This window comes from Motacilla alba, chromosome 2, assembly GCF_015832195.1.
Source record: "Motacilla alba alba isolate MOTALB_02 chromosome 2, Motacilla_alba_V1.0_pri, whole genome shotgun sequence".
NCBI classification, from domain to species: domain Eukaryota; kingdom Metazoa; phylum Chordata; class Aves; order Passeriformes; family Motacillidae; genus Motacilla; species Motacilla alba.
This window is the reverse complement of record NC_052017.1, coordinates 6564885-6582227: the sequence shown is the minus strand read 5'-3', so window position 1 is coordinate 6582227 and position 17343 is coordinate 6564885. Positions and strand designations below refer to the sequence as shown.

Here is a 17343-nt window from a genome sequence, read left to right as displayed (position 1 = left end):
TGAGTAGTGTCTTTGTCACCACTCTGCTCTTGGGTTAGGTCACTCCTCAGTAAGCTTCAAGGACAATCACTACTAATTAACAAAGCTTTTAAACTCTTCCAGGTGGCCCAGACCACTGAGGTACTGTAAGAAGACTCAGATACACAGCTCTTAAAGTTGTCTGTCCCTTATGTAGACTTCTTCCAAAATGCAAAGAAGAAACTTCCTTCAATACAATGAAACCAAAAGTATTATAGTTGCATTTTTGTGCCCTATCCATAGCCATCCAAGTCTTTCTCACCAGAGAGCCACATTCCATGCTCCTGATAATTTGGCATGTATATCCATACACAGAAAAAGACAAAGACCACTCAGGCTGCGCAGAGCAACCATCTCCCTTCTGTACTTTAATGAGTAGAATTAGGACTGGACACCAAAACTAGAGGTTTGAGATGGGTTAAATCTACCTGATGCCATCCATCTGGAGTTAGTTAAATGGCAGCAACAGTGTGTTTTGTATTGGAGCTCCGTATTTTGGGCTGAAAGAGGGTTGAAAGAGTAAACAAAGCTAATGCCTTGCATCTGAGGTTAGATTTTTTGTTGTGGTGCATGCTAGTAGAAACTCTTTTTTTATAGACAAACCTGATTTCTTTGAAGAAGCAGAGAACTCCACCACCAGTTTCTCCTTCTAACTGTAAGGACGTGCAGTATCACCGATAACCTCGCTAGACCCGAAGGGGTGGTATCATTACTGCTCTTTGATATGCAGATACTGGGAGCTGCTATTCTTATCCTGCTGGTTTTGCATTTAGCCTATGGAAAAAACAAACAGGTTCTCCTGTGTTCTCCTTGTGCCCATCCCTCTTGCCTGCCCGGGTTGCACAACTGCAGTGGACGGGCCGTGGTCCAGGAGGAGCAGGTCCTGCTGCTGACCACAGGCTGCTGGCGTGACCAAGCCACTGACCATCAGCTCCTGCCTCAGAGCACCACACTCCACGCAAGCCCCGATCATTCCAGGGACTTCTCAAAAATACTCTAGACCCCTTTTAATTTCAGCCATAATTGATAGCTGGTTTTGGCAAAGAGCAATTTCGCAGGCGTCAGGAGTTTAATCGCAGCGAACGAGCTTCCCTTGAGTCACAGCTACCCAGTGTCACCAAGGAGCATCCCCTGAGTCACACCAGCCCAGCCACCTGCCCCTGTCCAGCAAAAGCAGAAAAAACCCACACACACCTGTGGAAAGACAAGTCCTTAAAAATAAATAAACAGCTTGTCCCTGGGTGGGGTCAGGTTCTTCTCTCAGGTAACTCGGGACAGGACAAGAGGACATGGTTGTAAGCAGTGCCAGGGGAGGTTTAGCTTGGACACCAGGAAGAATTTATTCTTGGAAGGACATGTTAGACACTGGAATGGCAGCCCAGGGAGGCGGTGGAGTCACCATCCCTGGAGCTGTTTAAGTGGGAGATTGATCTCCAGTTTAGTGCAATATAACATTTAAGAAAAGACTGGACATGGCACGCAGTGCCGTGATCTGCTTGGCATGGTGGTGTTCGGTCATAAGTTGTACTCGGTGACTCCAGAAGTCTTTTCCAAACTATTTGACTCTGGGATTCTCCCGGTTGTGTCCAAGGAATCCCAAACAGCGTACGAGGCGTGCGGGCGGCCGTGAATTGAACCGGAGGCGGGACTCGAACCCTCGATCCCGCAGCCCGCAGGCTCCTCCCCGCGCTCGCGGGGGGCCGAGCCGCGCAGGCGCAGAGGGCGCGGCCGGGCGGGGGCGCTGCGGGGCGGCGGCGGGCGCGGGGCGCGGGGCCGCCATGGGTGACGCGTTCGGCGGGGCGGAGTCGGGCACGCAGGTGAGGCGCGGCCCCCGCCCCGCTCCCCGCAGCCCCGGGCCCGGGCACACGGGCGGGGAGAGCCGGGCGAGGCTGTAATCAGGGGAGAGAGGAGAGCTGAGCCTCCTCCCTTCACCCCCACGGGCGGGCGCGGGGAGCCCCCGCGGGGCCTCCTGAGGGGGCGGTGCGTGAGGGAGGGAGTTCCGCCCCCGCAAGGCCGCGGAGGCTTTCCCGGTGGATTTCCCGCGGATCCTGGAGGGATCAGGGTTCCCTGGGTGCCTGTTCCGCCTTTGTGTCGGGATGCGGGTGGATTCCTGCCGTGAGCGCTTCTTGCGGCACGGGGGGAGGTTGGTTCGGGTGTCTCGATAATTCCTTTATAAATATTCCCTTCGCGCTCCCCTTCCAGGCATTGGAGGGGATGCCTAAGGAAGAAGAGCTGTGCGGAAGGTTTCCTTGAAAGGTTCGGACTTGATGATCTTAAAGGTCTCTTCCAACTTTATGATTCTGTGAATAAACATCTTGTAAGGTGGAATTGCTTTCCTGCTCTATTAGGAGAAAAAAAGGTTTGAGTTTTGGGATCTTGTGTTGTTTTATTAGGGTTTTTTTTTTTCATTTCTGGATGTTTTATTTGTTAGAAGCTTCCACTTGTGATCAGCAACGTAATTGCTTGGAGATTTGTGTGTAACTATACTGGAAAATGCTGAATAGTTCACATAAAACAGAAAAGAGTGATAATTTTTATTGTTAAAGCTCTGTGTGATTTTTAGTGGGACTTGGGCTTTTAAGCCCTTTTGACACTTAAAAAAAAAAATTAGTAGCAGATGTCTACTGTTGGCAAATAGACACGAATTAGGGACATGAGCTGTGCTCTTTGTCCAAGGGGTAAATGCATTTATTTGTCCACATGAGTGGTGCTGACAGGGAATGCACATGGCATCAGCTGCCTGCAATGGATGGATATCCAACCTGGAGCAAGGGAGGAGTTGAAGACCAATGAGTTAAGAAAAGTCAATGTATGAATACAGTGTCCAGACAAAAAATTGTAAAAGCACTTGAAACAGAAAACACTTAATTTAAACCAATACTTCTTTAAGTAGTCTCATGCATAAAGTCAGATTTTACTGAGTTATACTGAGACCGCAGTATTGTGCTTTTATTATTGAATACAATTAATACAACAAAGTATAACTTCTTGCAAAACACCTTTGGTTTATCACAATAAAAGTGATGATAAATAGCTTGCATATGTCTTCATGCCCAAAGTTTACAAAAGCTCAATCAGAGCGGTTGTGGTGGTTGAGAATTAAATTTTGTCTAGTACTCGAGATAGCTTTGTATGTGTAAATAGCCTGTAGGTTAGCTCACAGCCTCTACCAGAGCTGGAGTATTTCATTTGAATTTCTTTAACATTTTAATGAAGTAATCTCTCATTCCTGACAAGACCTGTGTGTGTTCTTGCATTGATGCACAGCTCTGTTGAAACCAACAGAGTACGAGCATGCCACGCATTAGTCAGTGGGACTGTCCATATGCATATTTGTTTATTGAAAGGAAAATAAATTATAAAAGGCATAGCTGAAATATTTGAGTCCCATCAGCTTTGTCATTAATGACATTTATCCCAGCTGCTGCTGAACTTTTGTTGTACAGCTTACTCTCTACACGTAACTGCACATCTGTGCAGTTCCTTGCTGCCATAATTACATTTTCAAAGAATACCTGAGAGTGAGGAGCTACCTCGAGCAGGATGCTAAAAGGTGGTGTTTTGTGTAAAAAAAAAGATGAAGAGAGGCTTATGGAGGAAGAAATGAGCACCTACACTTTGATTATAGAATCAGAAGTCTCTAATATGGGATTTGAAATTGACTTGGGAATTTTTTCTAAGCTCTTCCCACTCCAAGGTTCTCTCCAGGGGTGCTGTCCTGCTGTGTTCTCAGGAACATTGCCTGTGACAAAGCTTGGGACACCTGACATCCACCCTCCAGATTACCCTTTACATGCTGTAGATTCCTCCCCTTCTCATATTCCAGAAGAACACGTGAGGAGGCAAAATGGGAAGGCCTCCCCTGGAACAGAGCCAAGGTGGCTCTTGCTGGATTTGGTGCTGTCCCTGTCTGTAGTGTGGGCAGAGGTGAGGGATGCCTGTGTAGTGTCTCAGCTTTGCTTCCATCACTTCTGCTGCACTGTGGACAAACCTTTGTGAGAGTTGAAGGAAAATTGTTGGCTGTTTCTGCCAGGAACCCCGTTGCTCCCAGCATGGCACTAATGAGGCAAGTGCCTTTGGAGATTCTGCTTCAGAACTCGGAAGTAAATACAAGCTTGATAAAAACACAGGTGTGCTATCATCAGCAAATTACCATAAATTACCTTCATGAGCAGTGCTCAGAGAAAGCACCTGTAGTTATTTAAAATTAATACATAAACTTGTCATTTAAATAACGATATTCATACTTAAACCATAGTGATCAATTTACTCTCAGTAAACTTAAAGAGTTGATAGTCTAACAGGACACAGGGGCTCACCATTGAAGAAAAAATAAACTGCAGAGGATATATGTGTTAATGCACAAATTAATTTAGGAACAGGGGGCTGCAGCAATGTGTTTAGGCCAGCAGCAGTTGTGACTGCTGGCCCCAGCAGTGCCCATCATTAAGCCCCTGTTATCCCTGTGTGCTGCAGCAGTGCTTCCTCTGCTGAGAAGTGAAGAGCATCAGAAAGCAGCAGCCTGTGGTGGTTTTCCTTTTCCCCTCAACTTCCACTGCTGACAAAGGGCTGAGAGATTCCTGGTTCTTCTCCCCAGTGGGTGCAGCCTCTCCTCGCTGGTGGCCAGGCCTGGCAGCAGAAGAGCTGCACATGCAGGGTCTGCCAAGGCCCTCTTGGTAGTTGAGACCTGCTGGTTTATGTGCCCCAAGTTAAGTTCCTGGATTTTTGTGTACGTATGGCCATGTGGATTTTTGCTTTGTCCAGATCATGGAACCCTGCTGGTTCCCAGGAGTTCACCATGTGTTTTGTGCTGCACAAATGTGTGAAGTGTAATGGGAGGATCTGCTGATCCAGAGCAAGGTCAATTTGAGTGTTTTTTTGGCCCTTCAGAGGACAAGTCGGAAAACTCTCCTGGATAGGTGTGAAGAGGCCAAGGCAAACACATTGACATTTTGTTAATGGAAGGGACTCTTAAAATGTCAAGGAAAATGTCACACTTAGATTCCCATTGTGACCACTTGAAGCAAATTCAGGACCATTTAATGGAGTTTTATTTTACTCTTAAAGGCAAACACACACATACAACTGTTTAAAGAACTTTTAAGATCATTCAGAGCAAGTGTTGCTCATGGATATGACAAGGAGGAAAGCAAGAGAAGGCAGCAGTTGTTTGAAGGTGTGTGCTCACTGCTCTTTTGGTCTTGAGGATGGGATGAAACTGATCAGAATTTGTTTTGTTCAGATCCTTAAATGATAGCTGGGTGTCTTGGAGAATGTAGTATTTGGCATCAGGGTAGTTGCTCTGGTGACACTGAGCATCCCAATAATGTGCTTTCCCAAGTATGGGAATACATGTAGGGAATAGCAGCTCTAGTACCAGGGTAAATGTTCATTCTTGCTTTACACAGTGTGCCAGAACTACTAATAACACAGGTTTTGTGAATACCTGTCTGCTTGCTATGCAAATACCTCTCAATTTAAGAAACTGTCCATGATCTTTGAACTAATTAGTTTTACAATGGACTTATTTTACGAGGGGCTTTGGAGAACTTGCTTAACAAATTCAAGCTTGCTTTAGGAAGGTTCTTGCAGAGCCACTGGTGACTAATTACTTTTGAACATTCTTAATCCATACTCTGTTTGAACAAGTAACTATGATATAATAGGATTGTAGCCCAGAGGAGTCCTGTGTAACTTTTCAGGTGAAATGCACATGGTTTTACTTAGAAATGCTCAGAGAGGCTGGCTGGGGGGATTGTTGATGGGTAAGGTTTCACCTCTCAGCCAGTATTTTTTTTGGAGGAGATGGTTATTACAAATGATGTTCATTCCCTTTGTTCTTTGGAATGGCAGCTCTGCTGTGTACTGGAGGCAATCCCTCTCACTAATGTCCCTGAGCAGCCTTTGCTTTTTAAACTTTATTTCTCCTCTTATCTCCAGTCTTCACTGCCACTGAATCTGTGTGCTTGTTGTTTGCAAGGCTGGGACCTTCTGTTGCTGTAGTCCAGACTATAGATTTCCGTATGTATTTATGAAAACATTTTTAAAATCAGGCTAATCTTTCAATAGGACTGTCATGGAAAACTGTCAGTTCTTAGAATCCTTTAAATCTGTGTCCTAAGGTTCATTATTTAAAGTTAACAGCATGGCTCTTTGTCTTGTCTTTAAAAGCTGCTTGCACGACTTGAGGGCAGAAGTTCTCTGAAGAATCTCGAACCTTGTCTGTTTGCTGAGGAAGGATCTCCTCTTCATGGTAAAAATGTGTCTTCGTCTCATTTATGGAAAAATCTTCATGTAGAAGTATTCTCAGAGAGAAGCATACAAGTAAATTATTTTGCCCTAGATCAGAATTCTAATTGCTGATGTGGTTCAATGCAATCTAGATAAAATGGAATAATGCAAAGTCACCCTTCCAAACATTATTAAAAAGGCCTCAAAATCTACTTTATGCGTATCAAAACACAGGTGTAGATGAGTAAATACCAAGCACATTGGTCAGTGTCAGTAGTTTTCCAGCAATTTGTTCTAGAGTCTGTCATTAACCTCTTTGTTTGTTTTTTTAATCAGTGGTCTAAACAACCACCACAAAGTCATAACTGCAGAAATTTGCAAAGAACATGAGGTTCAGTAAATAGCAAAGAGTTCAGTGATACAGAGTTGTCTGGGTAAATTAGGATAAGGAGCATGAGCAAACAGTATTTTTCAATGAAGCCAAGTCATCAAGCCATTCAGTCTTGACCTGGAAAATCCTAAGTATACTTAGAATAGAACTTCATAAACAATTCCATTATGGCCATAGGTAGTAATTAGTTGAATGAGTTCACAGTGCAGGGTCAACATGGCTCATAGAGACCTTCAGTGAATGAACGAGAATTTCAGATTGTAGAAATGGGGTAACCTTTCAATGAGACCACTAAAAGATATTTTAAGATCAAGGTTGGATATTTTAATAAAAGAAATTAGTGAACTAAACAGAAAAGAACACACTATTCAGAAAGTCAGACTGATTTTCCATTGTGTGTGAATTTCATGAATTTCACGATGGAAGAGACAACTCATTACACAAGACTAAAAATGTATATAAAAAAGGCATATGAGTGGCAAACTGTGAGGATCAGTGGTGAAGTACCACTGTTGTGGAATTTATGTATGAGTGAGTGGATTTCATAGGGCAAGTATGTGGCTTCAGTGGTTAGCAGCACATTTACCTGCAGTTTGAATTCCCACAAATATGGAATGTTGAGAATAAAGAGCAGAAAAAGCAATAAAAAGAATCAGGATAATTGGATGAGAGATGATGCTTAGTCTTCAAACACAGTCACTGTGAGAGCCTTTGTGTATTGTTTTGCAGCACTAGAAAACACATGTGGGCTTTAGCAGTACATTATTCCTGCCCTGAAAGTTTCCAATGTGACATAACAATGATAAAGGGTGGAGAAATACTGCTAAGCCAGTGCAAGTAGAGCACAGAAGAATATTTAAATTCTCTCATTTCTGAGCTGCTGTGTTACTCACAAGAAGAATTAAGGGCCAGGGTGAAATTTGTGTATGCTTCACAAGACTCTCAAATTCTTATTTTTTCAGAAAATGAGATATTATAGTATTTTTTTCAAAACATAAATATTAAACAATACTTTCAGTATTTTTTAGTCAACTTTACACACAACAAACAAGTGTTTGAGACTGAACTGGCTATGTACTGGTCAAACAGATTTTAAGATGTTTTTTTGGGGACCACTAACTGCCCTTGCTGCAGTCCATAGTGTTACATAATTTCATGTCAAATGATCTGCTTTGCTCTTAAACTTTTTTAGGTTGTTCATGTCTGAAGACTGTTCCAGAACCTCAGTTCTAACAGGGCTGGAAACCTTCTAAAATTCATCACTGGTCTCTCTGTGCCAACAGAGTCATTGAGCTTTTGAAGCACTTGTATTTTTCTTCTGCTTCCAACAAATGGTATCAATTATTACCCGTATTGGTCATGCTTTTTGGCTGACATTAATGAAGCTGCCTAACATATTAGCACAGCCCTTTAGCTGTATATATATAAATGGACTTCACCTTTTATTGCATTTTTGCTTTGTCTTTTAATACCACAGTATTCATGTGAGGCCATGTGTTATTTTGATGTGTGTTCACATTATTCAGTCTTAAATCCCTGTCGAAGGCCTACCTCTCCATTTGTCATGAACTTGACTTTTAATGTGTCACTGTGGAATTCTGTAATAGGTTGCCCATGAAGTCAATACTGAACAGCTCTTCATCTAAAAATGCTGTGATTAAAGCAATGCAAAGACCTAAATTATTCATTTTTTTCTGATGAAATTTAAACCAAACAAATACACGAAGTTTCAATAAACTATCCAAAGGTTACATTTTAAGTGTTCATAACTTGCATGTTAGGATACTGTAAAATAGGGACAGGTAATATAGGTATTAATGTGATACTCTAACCACTGCTTCTAATTATGATGGACTTGCATATTTAAGAGCACATAAGTACATTAATTACATACCATTTAAGCTCTTCTGGAATGGAGCAAAAGTGACACAAGCATTAAATAATCTTCCACTATTGCCGGTCATATTTCCCCTGTGCCACTGGCATGAAGGTGTGGGTGTCAGTGTAAGGCTCTGATGTTCAGCAATTGCATGACACCCAACACTAACTTGGAATAAATATTAGGCCTTTCTACTTCACTTATAAATGGTATAAACATTAGTGACAGCTTCTGCACAGTATTGTAAATGACCAGGCCAGGAACTTCAAGGTAGCCTACAATGTAAAACACACAAAGATATTGCTGAGTGTTCCAATCTGCTGTGCTGAAAAAAGTTTAACCAGCATTTTCAGGTGGATTGATTACAGACAAAAATAAGGCTCTTCTCATTCAAGACGTAACATCAAACTGATGACCAGAACTGAGCACAGTGTTTCAGTTAAAAATATATTAATCTTGCATAAATATTTACATTTCTTCAGCATCATTTAGTTTAACGTGCATGCCCATTCATAGGAGTGGACTATTCTTCTCCTTAGTCTGCCCGTAATGAGCCAGTTCTGGCTGCTCTGAGCCAGGCAATGTGTTAGGGGACTCCTTAAAACCTAACTCTTGAATTCACTAGTGCTGAATTTCATGTGAAATCACTCTACTCATCCATCTCCATCTGTTAAATCTTCACAAACTTAAGTTTTTATTAACCCAATTAGTTTGTCTTCTGCATGTTTTGCCAAGCTAATGGAACATTCATCTACTGATATGTTTAATGTCTGCCAACACCAACTCTAATAGAAAAAATCCCCATTAACTTTCTTCCATGTTAAAATGCTGTTCCTGCTCTCCCTCTCAGCCTGTTCTCATCCTGTGACAGTATCTTTTTACTAATCCTCCTTTCAAAGTTGTTCTGACATTAATGGATGATGCTAGTCGTGATCACTCAGTTTCTTCTGTGACCTATTGTCAGCGTGTCAAAGGCTTCTTGAAAATGTTGCTGGCCTCACTTCCTCCTTTGCTGTGTCATGGTTTGTTCAGTCTGCTCCAGAGAAATGAATTTCCCCTCTTATCTTACTGTAACAGCCTGGCTGCTAATTCAATGAAACCCTACATTTATAGATGTTGCTATAAATGGCTCCTGTTTTGCACCCGTTCTTGTGGGCAGCCTCTTGGATAATCAGGAAGGCACAGAAATCCCCAGCTCTCTTGAGGTTTTCTTGCAGTCCAGGCTGTTACTGTTTGCAGAGTAACTCAAGTGTCTTGGTCCAGCTACAAGGCAGCTGTGGATCTCTTTCAGCAATGTTGAACAAACTTTGAGGGGTGCTTGGCTGTCTTGCTGTTCACATTTATAAACCACCACCACAAAAACCTCTGAGAATTATTTTTGTCATTCAACTTAGAATTTTTACTTAAATAAGTTTTATTACTTCTGCCAATAAAAAAAGAAGTTCATCCAGTGTCATTTTGTAGCACACAGACACCCTGCTATAATGCCTTCAAATGGAAAAAGTGAAGCATTTATTTCCCTGAATAGTTTTTGAATCCAGCAGGTCATATTTTTCTGTGAAGGCAGGTGAAGCAGTATTCCTGTTGGCCCCACTCAGCTACTGGTCTGGATTCAGAAGTGCCAGTCAGGGTGGCAGGAGTTTTGTGTCACAGCCAGAGGCAAAAGATCCACTTTGTTCCTTATCAAGAGCTGCCTTACACAATTGTTCTAAAATACTGCAAGAGACAAAATAGGAGGGAATGACCTACCCAGCACTTTTAGGAGGAGCTCTTCCAAGCTGGTATCTCACCCTGCCAGGGTGTGGTTATGTCTCTGGCACAGGCTGTGTGGCACAGGCTGTTGAGCCACTGGCTGCAAGTGTCAGAGTCGGACACTGTGACCTCTGCACAGGAAGAGAAAATAAAAACTTGTGTCCCAGGACATGTAGTTATCTTTCATCTCAGAAGTCAGGGAGCCATTCAGAGCAGCTTAATAAGGACTTGGGAGACAATCAGGCTTTTTAATAGATTTCAAAGAATCAGAAATTCACATAAATGGTATTTCTGAGTGTCACTGAAATGGACAGACTTGTCACATCAGGTGTAAATTGCTTTTAACACTTGCAAAGGGAGAAGAGCTTGGTTTCTTCTCTACCATCCTGCTCCCCTGATCCCAAACTGCATCTTGACTTTGTGGGCACTTGTGAATGAGGACATCCTCTGGAAGCTGAGCAGTGGCTTGAAAAACCCTGTTAACTCAGGCAGGCACAAACATGTTTAAGGAAAGTTGCAGTTAATTCTCTACTCTCACATCCCCCTATGGAAAGCTGTTATGCCATTTACACTTGCCAAGGCTATGGAAATCTCTCACCTTCCAATTACAGTTGTGTGATTCTCCTTACTGCATGTGGTTACCATTCTGCCTATAAAATCCAAAATGTCATAAAGAAATAATCCAGTTCCCAAAATTAGAAATTTATAAAGAGCAGCTAATAAATTAACTTCTTCTAGGGTCTTGCTCTGATACAAGACATCAGAAGACTTTGGATAAGGCTTTAGAGTATCTTGCATTCACATCCAACAAAAGAACTGGTTTCCTAATGAAGCGTAATGCTGGTTTTAATTAACATTTTAAATTTTTATGATATGTATTTTATGACCCACATGGATGAAGTAATTAGGCTGAATCCTTTTATGAGCAGAGATCCTTTGCTTCAGACAGAGGCCTTGCCTGGAGTTGAAGGAATCCCTGAGTCTCTCTTGTCAAAAGAAGCAGTTTCACATTATTATCACCACAGTAGAATATAAGTGCCAAATAAACTTACTGGTGTTCTCTTCACCAGTCACAGTTTCCTGTAGAAATCTTGTGACATGCAGCATGTGGCATCTATGTGAAGTGACCTCTAATATGTAAATTTTTTTTTGTTTTGTCCTCTACTTTGTTATTTCTTAATTGTCTGTGCATAGTGTAGATGATTTCTTAGCCACTTTTGTGTAGCAGCTTCCTCTTCTGCCTTTATCTGCCTCTAATGATGTAGATGAAATCCAGTTGCCAACCTTTTATTGATGGAAGTCTCCTAGATGGTGCTGGCAGAGGCTTTCAACCTTTGTTCACAGTTGATTAACTTCACTTTAGAGGCCTTTCTTGAAAACTGAAATATCTGTTGGTGGATGCTAACCAGGATTTAAACCATTTATGAATGTCAAATAAAACGCATTTTCCAATTTGTGCAATAGTATTGGTTCAGAAAACACTGAGAACCAACTCTGGGCTATAAATGCTCTTACCTGACAACATGCTGCTTTGTTTTTGAACAGGAGATGTTATCGAATTCCATGGCCCAGAAGGGACAGGAAAAACAGAAATGCTTTATCACCTGCTAGCCCGCTGCATCATTCCCAAAGCACAGGGAGGATTGGAAGTAGAAGTCATGTTTGTTGACACCGATTACCATTTCGATATGCTCCGGCTGGTCACCATTCTTGAGAGCAGACTGGCACAAGGGACAGAAGAAACTATAAAGCAGTGCCTGGGAAGGCTCTTCCTTGTCAGCTGCAGTAGTAGCACTCAGTTACTCCTCACTCTCTACTCTCTAGAAAACCTGTTCTGCGCTCACCCCTCGCTCTGTGTTTTGCTTTTAGACAGTTTATCAGCTTTCTATTGGATAGACAGAAGCAATGGAGGGGAGAGTCTTACCTTGCAGGAGATGAACCTGAAGAAATGTGCTAACTTCCTTGAAAAGCTTGTGACACAGCACCACTTGATCCTCTTTGCAACAACACAGACACTAATGCAGAAATCTGCAAACTCTACAGAAAGCTTTTTACCTTTAAAACTTCCACATGAAACTGATACAGACTACAGACCGTATCTCTGTAAATCGTGGCAGCAAATGGTAACTCACAGGATGTTTTTCTCTAAGCAGTGCAATTCTGGCAACAGCAAAGGTTTTACTGTAGTTTCTTGCCACCTCAAAAGAAACCAGATAGTAAAACGTTCGTTTAGTGTTGCAGAATGTGGGGTTCAGTTTTAACATCAGTTTATCTTGTAAACATTTATCAAATCCTGGGGCTTAAGGCCTGATTAGGCCTAAGTACCTTCTCATAACTTTTCAACTCACTGGTTTTTGCTGGTTGATTAATAATTGTTGTCGCCATTTTCTTGAAATTCAGTGAAGGGCAGGGAATGGTAACATTTTTTAATTACTTCATCAACTTTATCCAAACTGTAGAGGACTGTTGACATGACTTGTTTGTGCTTAATCAAGAAAATAGTAACCAAAGACACATTAAAGTCCTGGTATCCTTCAGCAGTCTAACCAAATGCCTGTTGGAATTTCTGGGTCTTGCTCTTTACACTCCTCTTCCAAGCTCCAGAAGTAGGAGCCTACTTGTCTGTGGCAGAGGTTGCAAAGAGGCCAGAGTTCACACTTTATAAACATTGGCCTTGGTTTATTCCCTGTAGCTTTGGGCGTAAGAAATGCCAATTGTGCCTGAAGAAGAGGATTCATTTCCACAGCCTGTTAAATAGTGGTGATCCTGACTGTGCTGCTTCTCCTGGCTCTCAGCCTCTCCATTTACATTAGCGGGTGCTCAGAGGAGCAGGGATTGCAGGTGTTCTGACCCTTACAAATGTCTGGCATTGAAAAACCTGGTTTCCATAACTGAAGGACAAGTAAAGACCCAGCTCTGGGTACATGTGAATTTGTGCTGCATGCGGCAAACAGTTCAGGTTTTGAAAATAACTAAGTGCAAGTTACGGGTTATTTTGGGAGGGGAGGCTGGTTTTTTGTTGTTTTTCATTTTTTAAAGTGATGCACAGACTTTTTTCATAAGTCATTTTTTCATCATTTTTGCCCTTCCTCGTTATTCCTTTCCACTTCTTTCCCTTCCCTAGTCTCTCTAAGAAATCCAGGAATGCCATGCCTCTGGTCTTTACCAATATGTATTTGCCACATGTGTGCAGGATTTGGCATGTAACATGTTGCAATTCTGGCAAAGAAGATTCAGAACTTACAGGAAATGCCCTACAGTTCTGGCAAAGAACACCACATTATTTATGAACCTAGAGTGCCCTTTGAAAGCTTCAAAGTACTTTACAAGAAAGAAAATTGCACACAGTACATTATTTAATACAAAAACTTACATTAGCTTACAAATTCAAATTACTCAAACAAGGGGGAAATACTTCTCACAGCGATGTTTGTTCAGTCATGTTGCACAGCACGTTTTATAGTTTAGATTGAAGAGATTATCAACAAAAATGCATATTAAGAAGTAGTATCTAGCTCAGTATCTTTTTGAGGAAGATGCCTAAAAAACTCTGTTGTGAGACACCTTTGAATTTCCTGACTTCTGAAGCAGCTTTTTCAAGCTGAATGTATGTCTGGAATCCCAGCTTTGTATAGTTCAGTTACCCTCTTGAGTTCCACTGTGTCTGTTCACAATGAGTTCAGTTTAATTATTCTTTCTGTGGGAAAACTTCCTTTTTTCCCTTCTCATTTTAAACCTTCCATCTGATCACTTTTTCACACCATCAGTTCTTTGACACATCAGCAAACTTTGCCTTTTCATCATCTCCCCAGAGCTGATGATTTTATAGACTGTCACTTCATTTGTGCTTTCTCATCCATCAGCACCAATATGTATTTTATTTCAAAGCCTGCATAAGTACACAAATGCACGAAAAAATATATAAAAACCATTCAGCCTAGAGTGGACCCAAGTTAGATAGTTTACCATGAGTAGACACTTCCATTATGAATTATGATAAAGGGAGTTATTGAATTTTTTTGTAAAAAAGAATGGGAAGTTTCAAGTACAACTTGAGAACTTTAAAATCTGAAAATTCTAGGACTATGTAACTTCTACTAGAAAAAAGTAAAAAACAAGCAGCTCCCCTTTCCAATGGAGAATACAACTCCACTGATGATTAACTTCTTCATAAAATCATACTTGCTAAAGACTATGCTAGAGAAAAAAAACAATGGCTATGTTCTGGCATTCCCATCTGGAAAAAAAAGCTTTTATATTCTTCACAATGTAGTTTGTATTTTGCATTGTAGTATAAAAGAAATGCCTAAATTGAAATGAAGCCAAAGTTCTAGTTCATCAAAAAGAGCACCTCAGGAAATTTTGAAATTTCCCAGTTTTATTTTTACTTTGAATGCAGACAGATTTTTTTAATTCTCTGGTAATTGTAATATTCATGCTTTGCACATTTGTTTTAGCTGTATAGCAAGTCTGGATTTCTGAGGTGCTAAGCATCTGCATATCCCTGTAATGCTTCAGGAAGGAGAGGCAGCACATAATCTGGGAGTTCACTGACCTCATCCTCTGCCAAAATTATGCCATTTGGAAAAATGAACCTCTAGGATACAAGTCTCAGAAAGATGCAGTGATAAAGAACGTGGAAAGCATCAATTTTGTTTGTACCTTAATGCTCTGTGAGTATTGAACATGGGGTTTGCCATTTTTTAAGTGGAGAATTTTCCAAATGTTGTACCAATTGTAGTTATTGGAGACTACAGTCCATCCTTGTGAGCCAGGAACAGTGTATGAAATGTAGCATTATACCTGGAATATTCTGTTTAATGCAGATCCTCCTCTTTCACCCAGACCTGAGGTACCACCCTGTCTCCAGCCCACTGTCTCACCTGGGTTGCCCTGAGCTGCTGCAGCTCAGTCTCCCAGGGAGGAAGCACATTTTGGGTTAGTAGGTCTGGTTTAAATCAGCCCTGCAGAAGAGCATGGAATACATGTATTCCTGAGCTCTGATTTAAGGTATTTCTTAGACATGAAAATCCTTTCATGTCAGTGCCATTGTTCTTCAGCTCAGGGTGGTATTATTATGCTTTTGTAGACACAGGAACTTTTTACATTCCTTAGAATTTTGTTTGTTGTTTCATATGAAACATGGAATTAAAGCAGCAAGCTTGAAATAAAGAGGAACTAGTTCACCCTTTCCCCCATTCTTTTCATAACGAGAGGGCTTCTTAGCAAAACCAAATTAAGGTATTTTGCAGGTTTTATATTTATTTTCCACTATACTGGTATTTCTATGGACACCTGGAAAGAAAATGTTGAGTTTTACATTCAGTTAAAAGTTCTTTATATTCCCAGGCTTTTTATCGAGCAAATAAAATACAAATAACAGTTTGCTTGGTTTAAGTTTGCACTTGCACATAAAATTCAAGTTTCCTTTTTCTTATATAACTAATCTCAGAAACTTAATTTTTCCCGGAGTTTGGAAATGGCAGAAGATAAATGTTCTCCTGTGGAAACATAACTGCAATGGTAATTTTGCTGGAGAGTAATGGACAGAGGAAGAAGAAATACCACTTTGATGGCAGCTGGATAGAAGCCATCTGTGTCTGAAGAGGAACATGACTTTTTACTTTTCTGTGGCTGCTCTAATAAAATGTCTCTTGAACCTCTTTATTCAAATGTACTTTTGATATGCAAATACCATACTGGGGCGATGGGCGACATCATTTTGCCATTACCAAGCCTGATGCCAAACTCAACACCCACCTCAGCATAAAGCTCTGCCACAGCACCAAACTCCAGCTGGTGTAGGAAATTGCAGTGAATTCTCCCCTGTGTAAAAGCTGCAGACAGTGTGTCCAACAGCCGCAGCGTAGCACAGGACCCTTGCATTTTGTAAAGAAGGGGAGGCACTGGAAGGGCTTGGAAGACTTTGGCAATGCAAAAATTTTCAGACAGGTAAAGGAACATGAGTACAATGCATGCGCATGATCTGGATGGAGAACTGATGCCCTACAGCAGTCTCTGAAATCAAAAGTCTGGCCGTCCTTGTGTGTGAGAGATGACAGCAGAGTGGCACTGGGCTATGAATAACATGGAGTGTGACAAAAGGGCCCATGAGCTTCACTGACCTGTCTGGCATGGCAATACTTTCAAAGAGAAGGCTGACTAGAGTGGGCCTGTATTTTGTTCTTTATGTTGTTCCCACTTGGGAGTATGGATTCTACTACGTAGATGCTTTATAGCTTATTTATAATGAAAATATAAAACTCTGCTGCTCTGGACCCAGGAGGAATTAAATGTAAAAACAGACTTTTTATTTTATGTTGGGGTTTTTTTCCCTCCAGCTCTAGGCACCTTCCCAGCAATCAGCACTTAGCTCCAGAGCACTCTTGCAGCTTTCTGTGGCAGGAGCAAGTTTCACTGAAAGTGAGTCCTTCTCTCCTTTGCTGAGAGCTTATGTGCACTCTTTATTACTAGCACAGACTGGGCTACCCAGACAGGGAAGCTTGAACCCGTGGGGCACATCAGTTAAGTGGCAAGTAGCTGTGGAGGCTTGATTCTGTTGGCAATCAGGAGTAATGTCACATTTGAGTAGATGATTTCGAAGAAACAGGGCTGTGACTTCGTTTGGGAAAAGTCTGGCACTCTTCCCTCTGCTTTCCCACCCTGCTTTGCATCATGCCCCAACCAGCTGGTCCTTGTACCTGTGTGGGCCTCAGTGCTCCGGGATAGCGGTGACAAGATGTCACCGCCTTGCCAAATGCTGGTGAGCAGCCATGTTTGCATCTTGGCACTCTCGTTCTGCAGGAGTTGGCACAACCACTAGAGTTAATTTAAACCTTTTGCCAGGTTTCTTTCTCATACATCTTGCTGGGCCTGTGCTAAAGACCTCCTAGCCGTGGGGGAGATAGGAAAGAGAAGAAATCTTGGGGTTTGAATATTAAGGACAGGATTTTAGGCCATTGCTCCAAAAAGAGGCTAAGCTGTGTGGTTCCTGCAGTGGCAAACAGATGCCAAGGCCCCAAAGGTGGCTTGGTAGAGGTCAAGAAATGGACTCTACATCTCCTGTCAAGGG

At 41.7% G+C, this 17343-nt stretch overlaps 1 protein-coding gene across 3 annotated transcripts; it reads left to right on the top strand.

Moving 5' to 3' along the window:
- Window positions 1-1758: 1758 nt before the first annotated feature.
- XRCC2 (X-ray repair cross complementing 2) lies at window positions 1759-15930 on the top strand. 3 transcript variants are annotated; one of them, XM_038128896.1, is made up of 3 exons: window positions 1759-1835; window positions 6190-6271; window positions 11817-15930. In XM_038128896.1, the coding sequence occupies exons 1-3, from the start codon at window positions 1797-1799 to the stop codon at window positions 12530-12532; spliced, it is 837 nt and encodes a 278-aa protein (XP_037984824.1). In that variant the 5' UTR covers window positions 1759-1796; the 3' UTR covers window positions 12533-15930. The 3 variants fall into 3 exon arrangements, with proteins under 3 accessions (XP_037984824.1, XP_037984823.1, XP_037984822.1); XM_038128895.1 differs by lacking the exon at window positions 1759-1835 and adding an exon at window positions 1847-2297; XM_038128894.1 differs by lacking the exon at window positions 1759-1835 and adding an exon at window positions 2221-5194.
- The last annotated feature ends 1413 nt before the right edge of the window (window positions 15931-17343 follow it).

Bases quoted from the DNA above. Each gene is read 5' to 3' on its own strand.
- XRCC2 (XM_038128894.1), top strand. From the start codon at position 5,147: ATGGATATGACAAGGAGGAAAGCAAGAGAAGGCAGCAGTTGTTTGAAG. The intron at 5,195-6,189 runs GTGTGTGCTCAC...TGTCTTTAAAAG, and splicing joins AAGGCAGCAGTTGTTTGAAG to CTGCTTGCACGACTTGAGGG. The intron at 6,272-11,816 runs GTAAAAATGTGT...GTTTTTGAACAG, and splicing joins GGAAGGATCTCCTCTTCATG to GAGATGTTATCGAATTCCAT.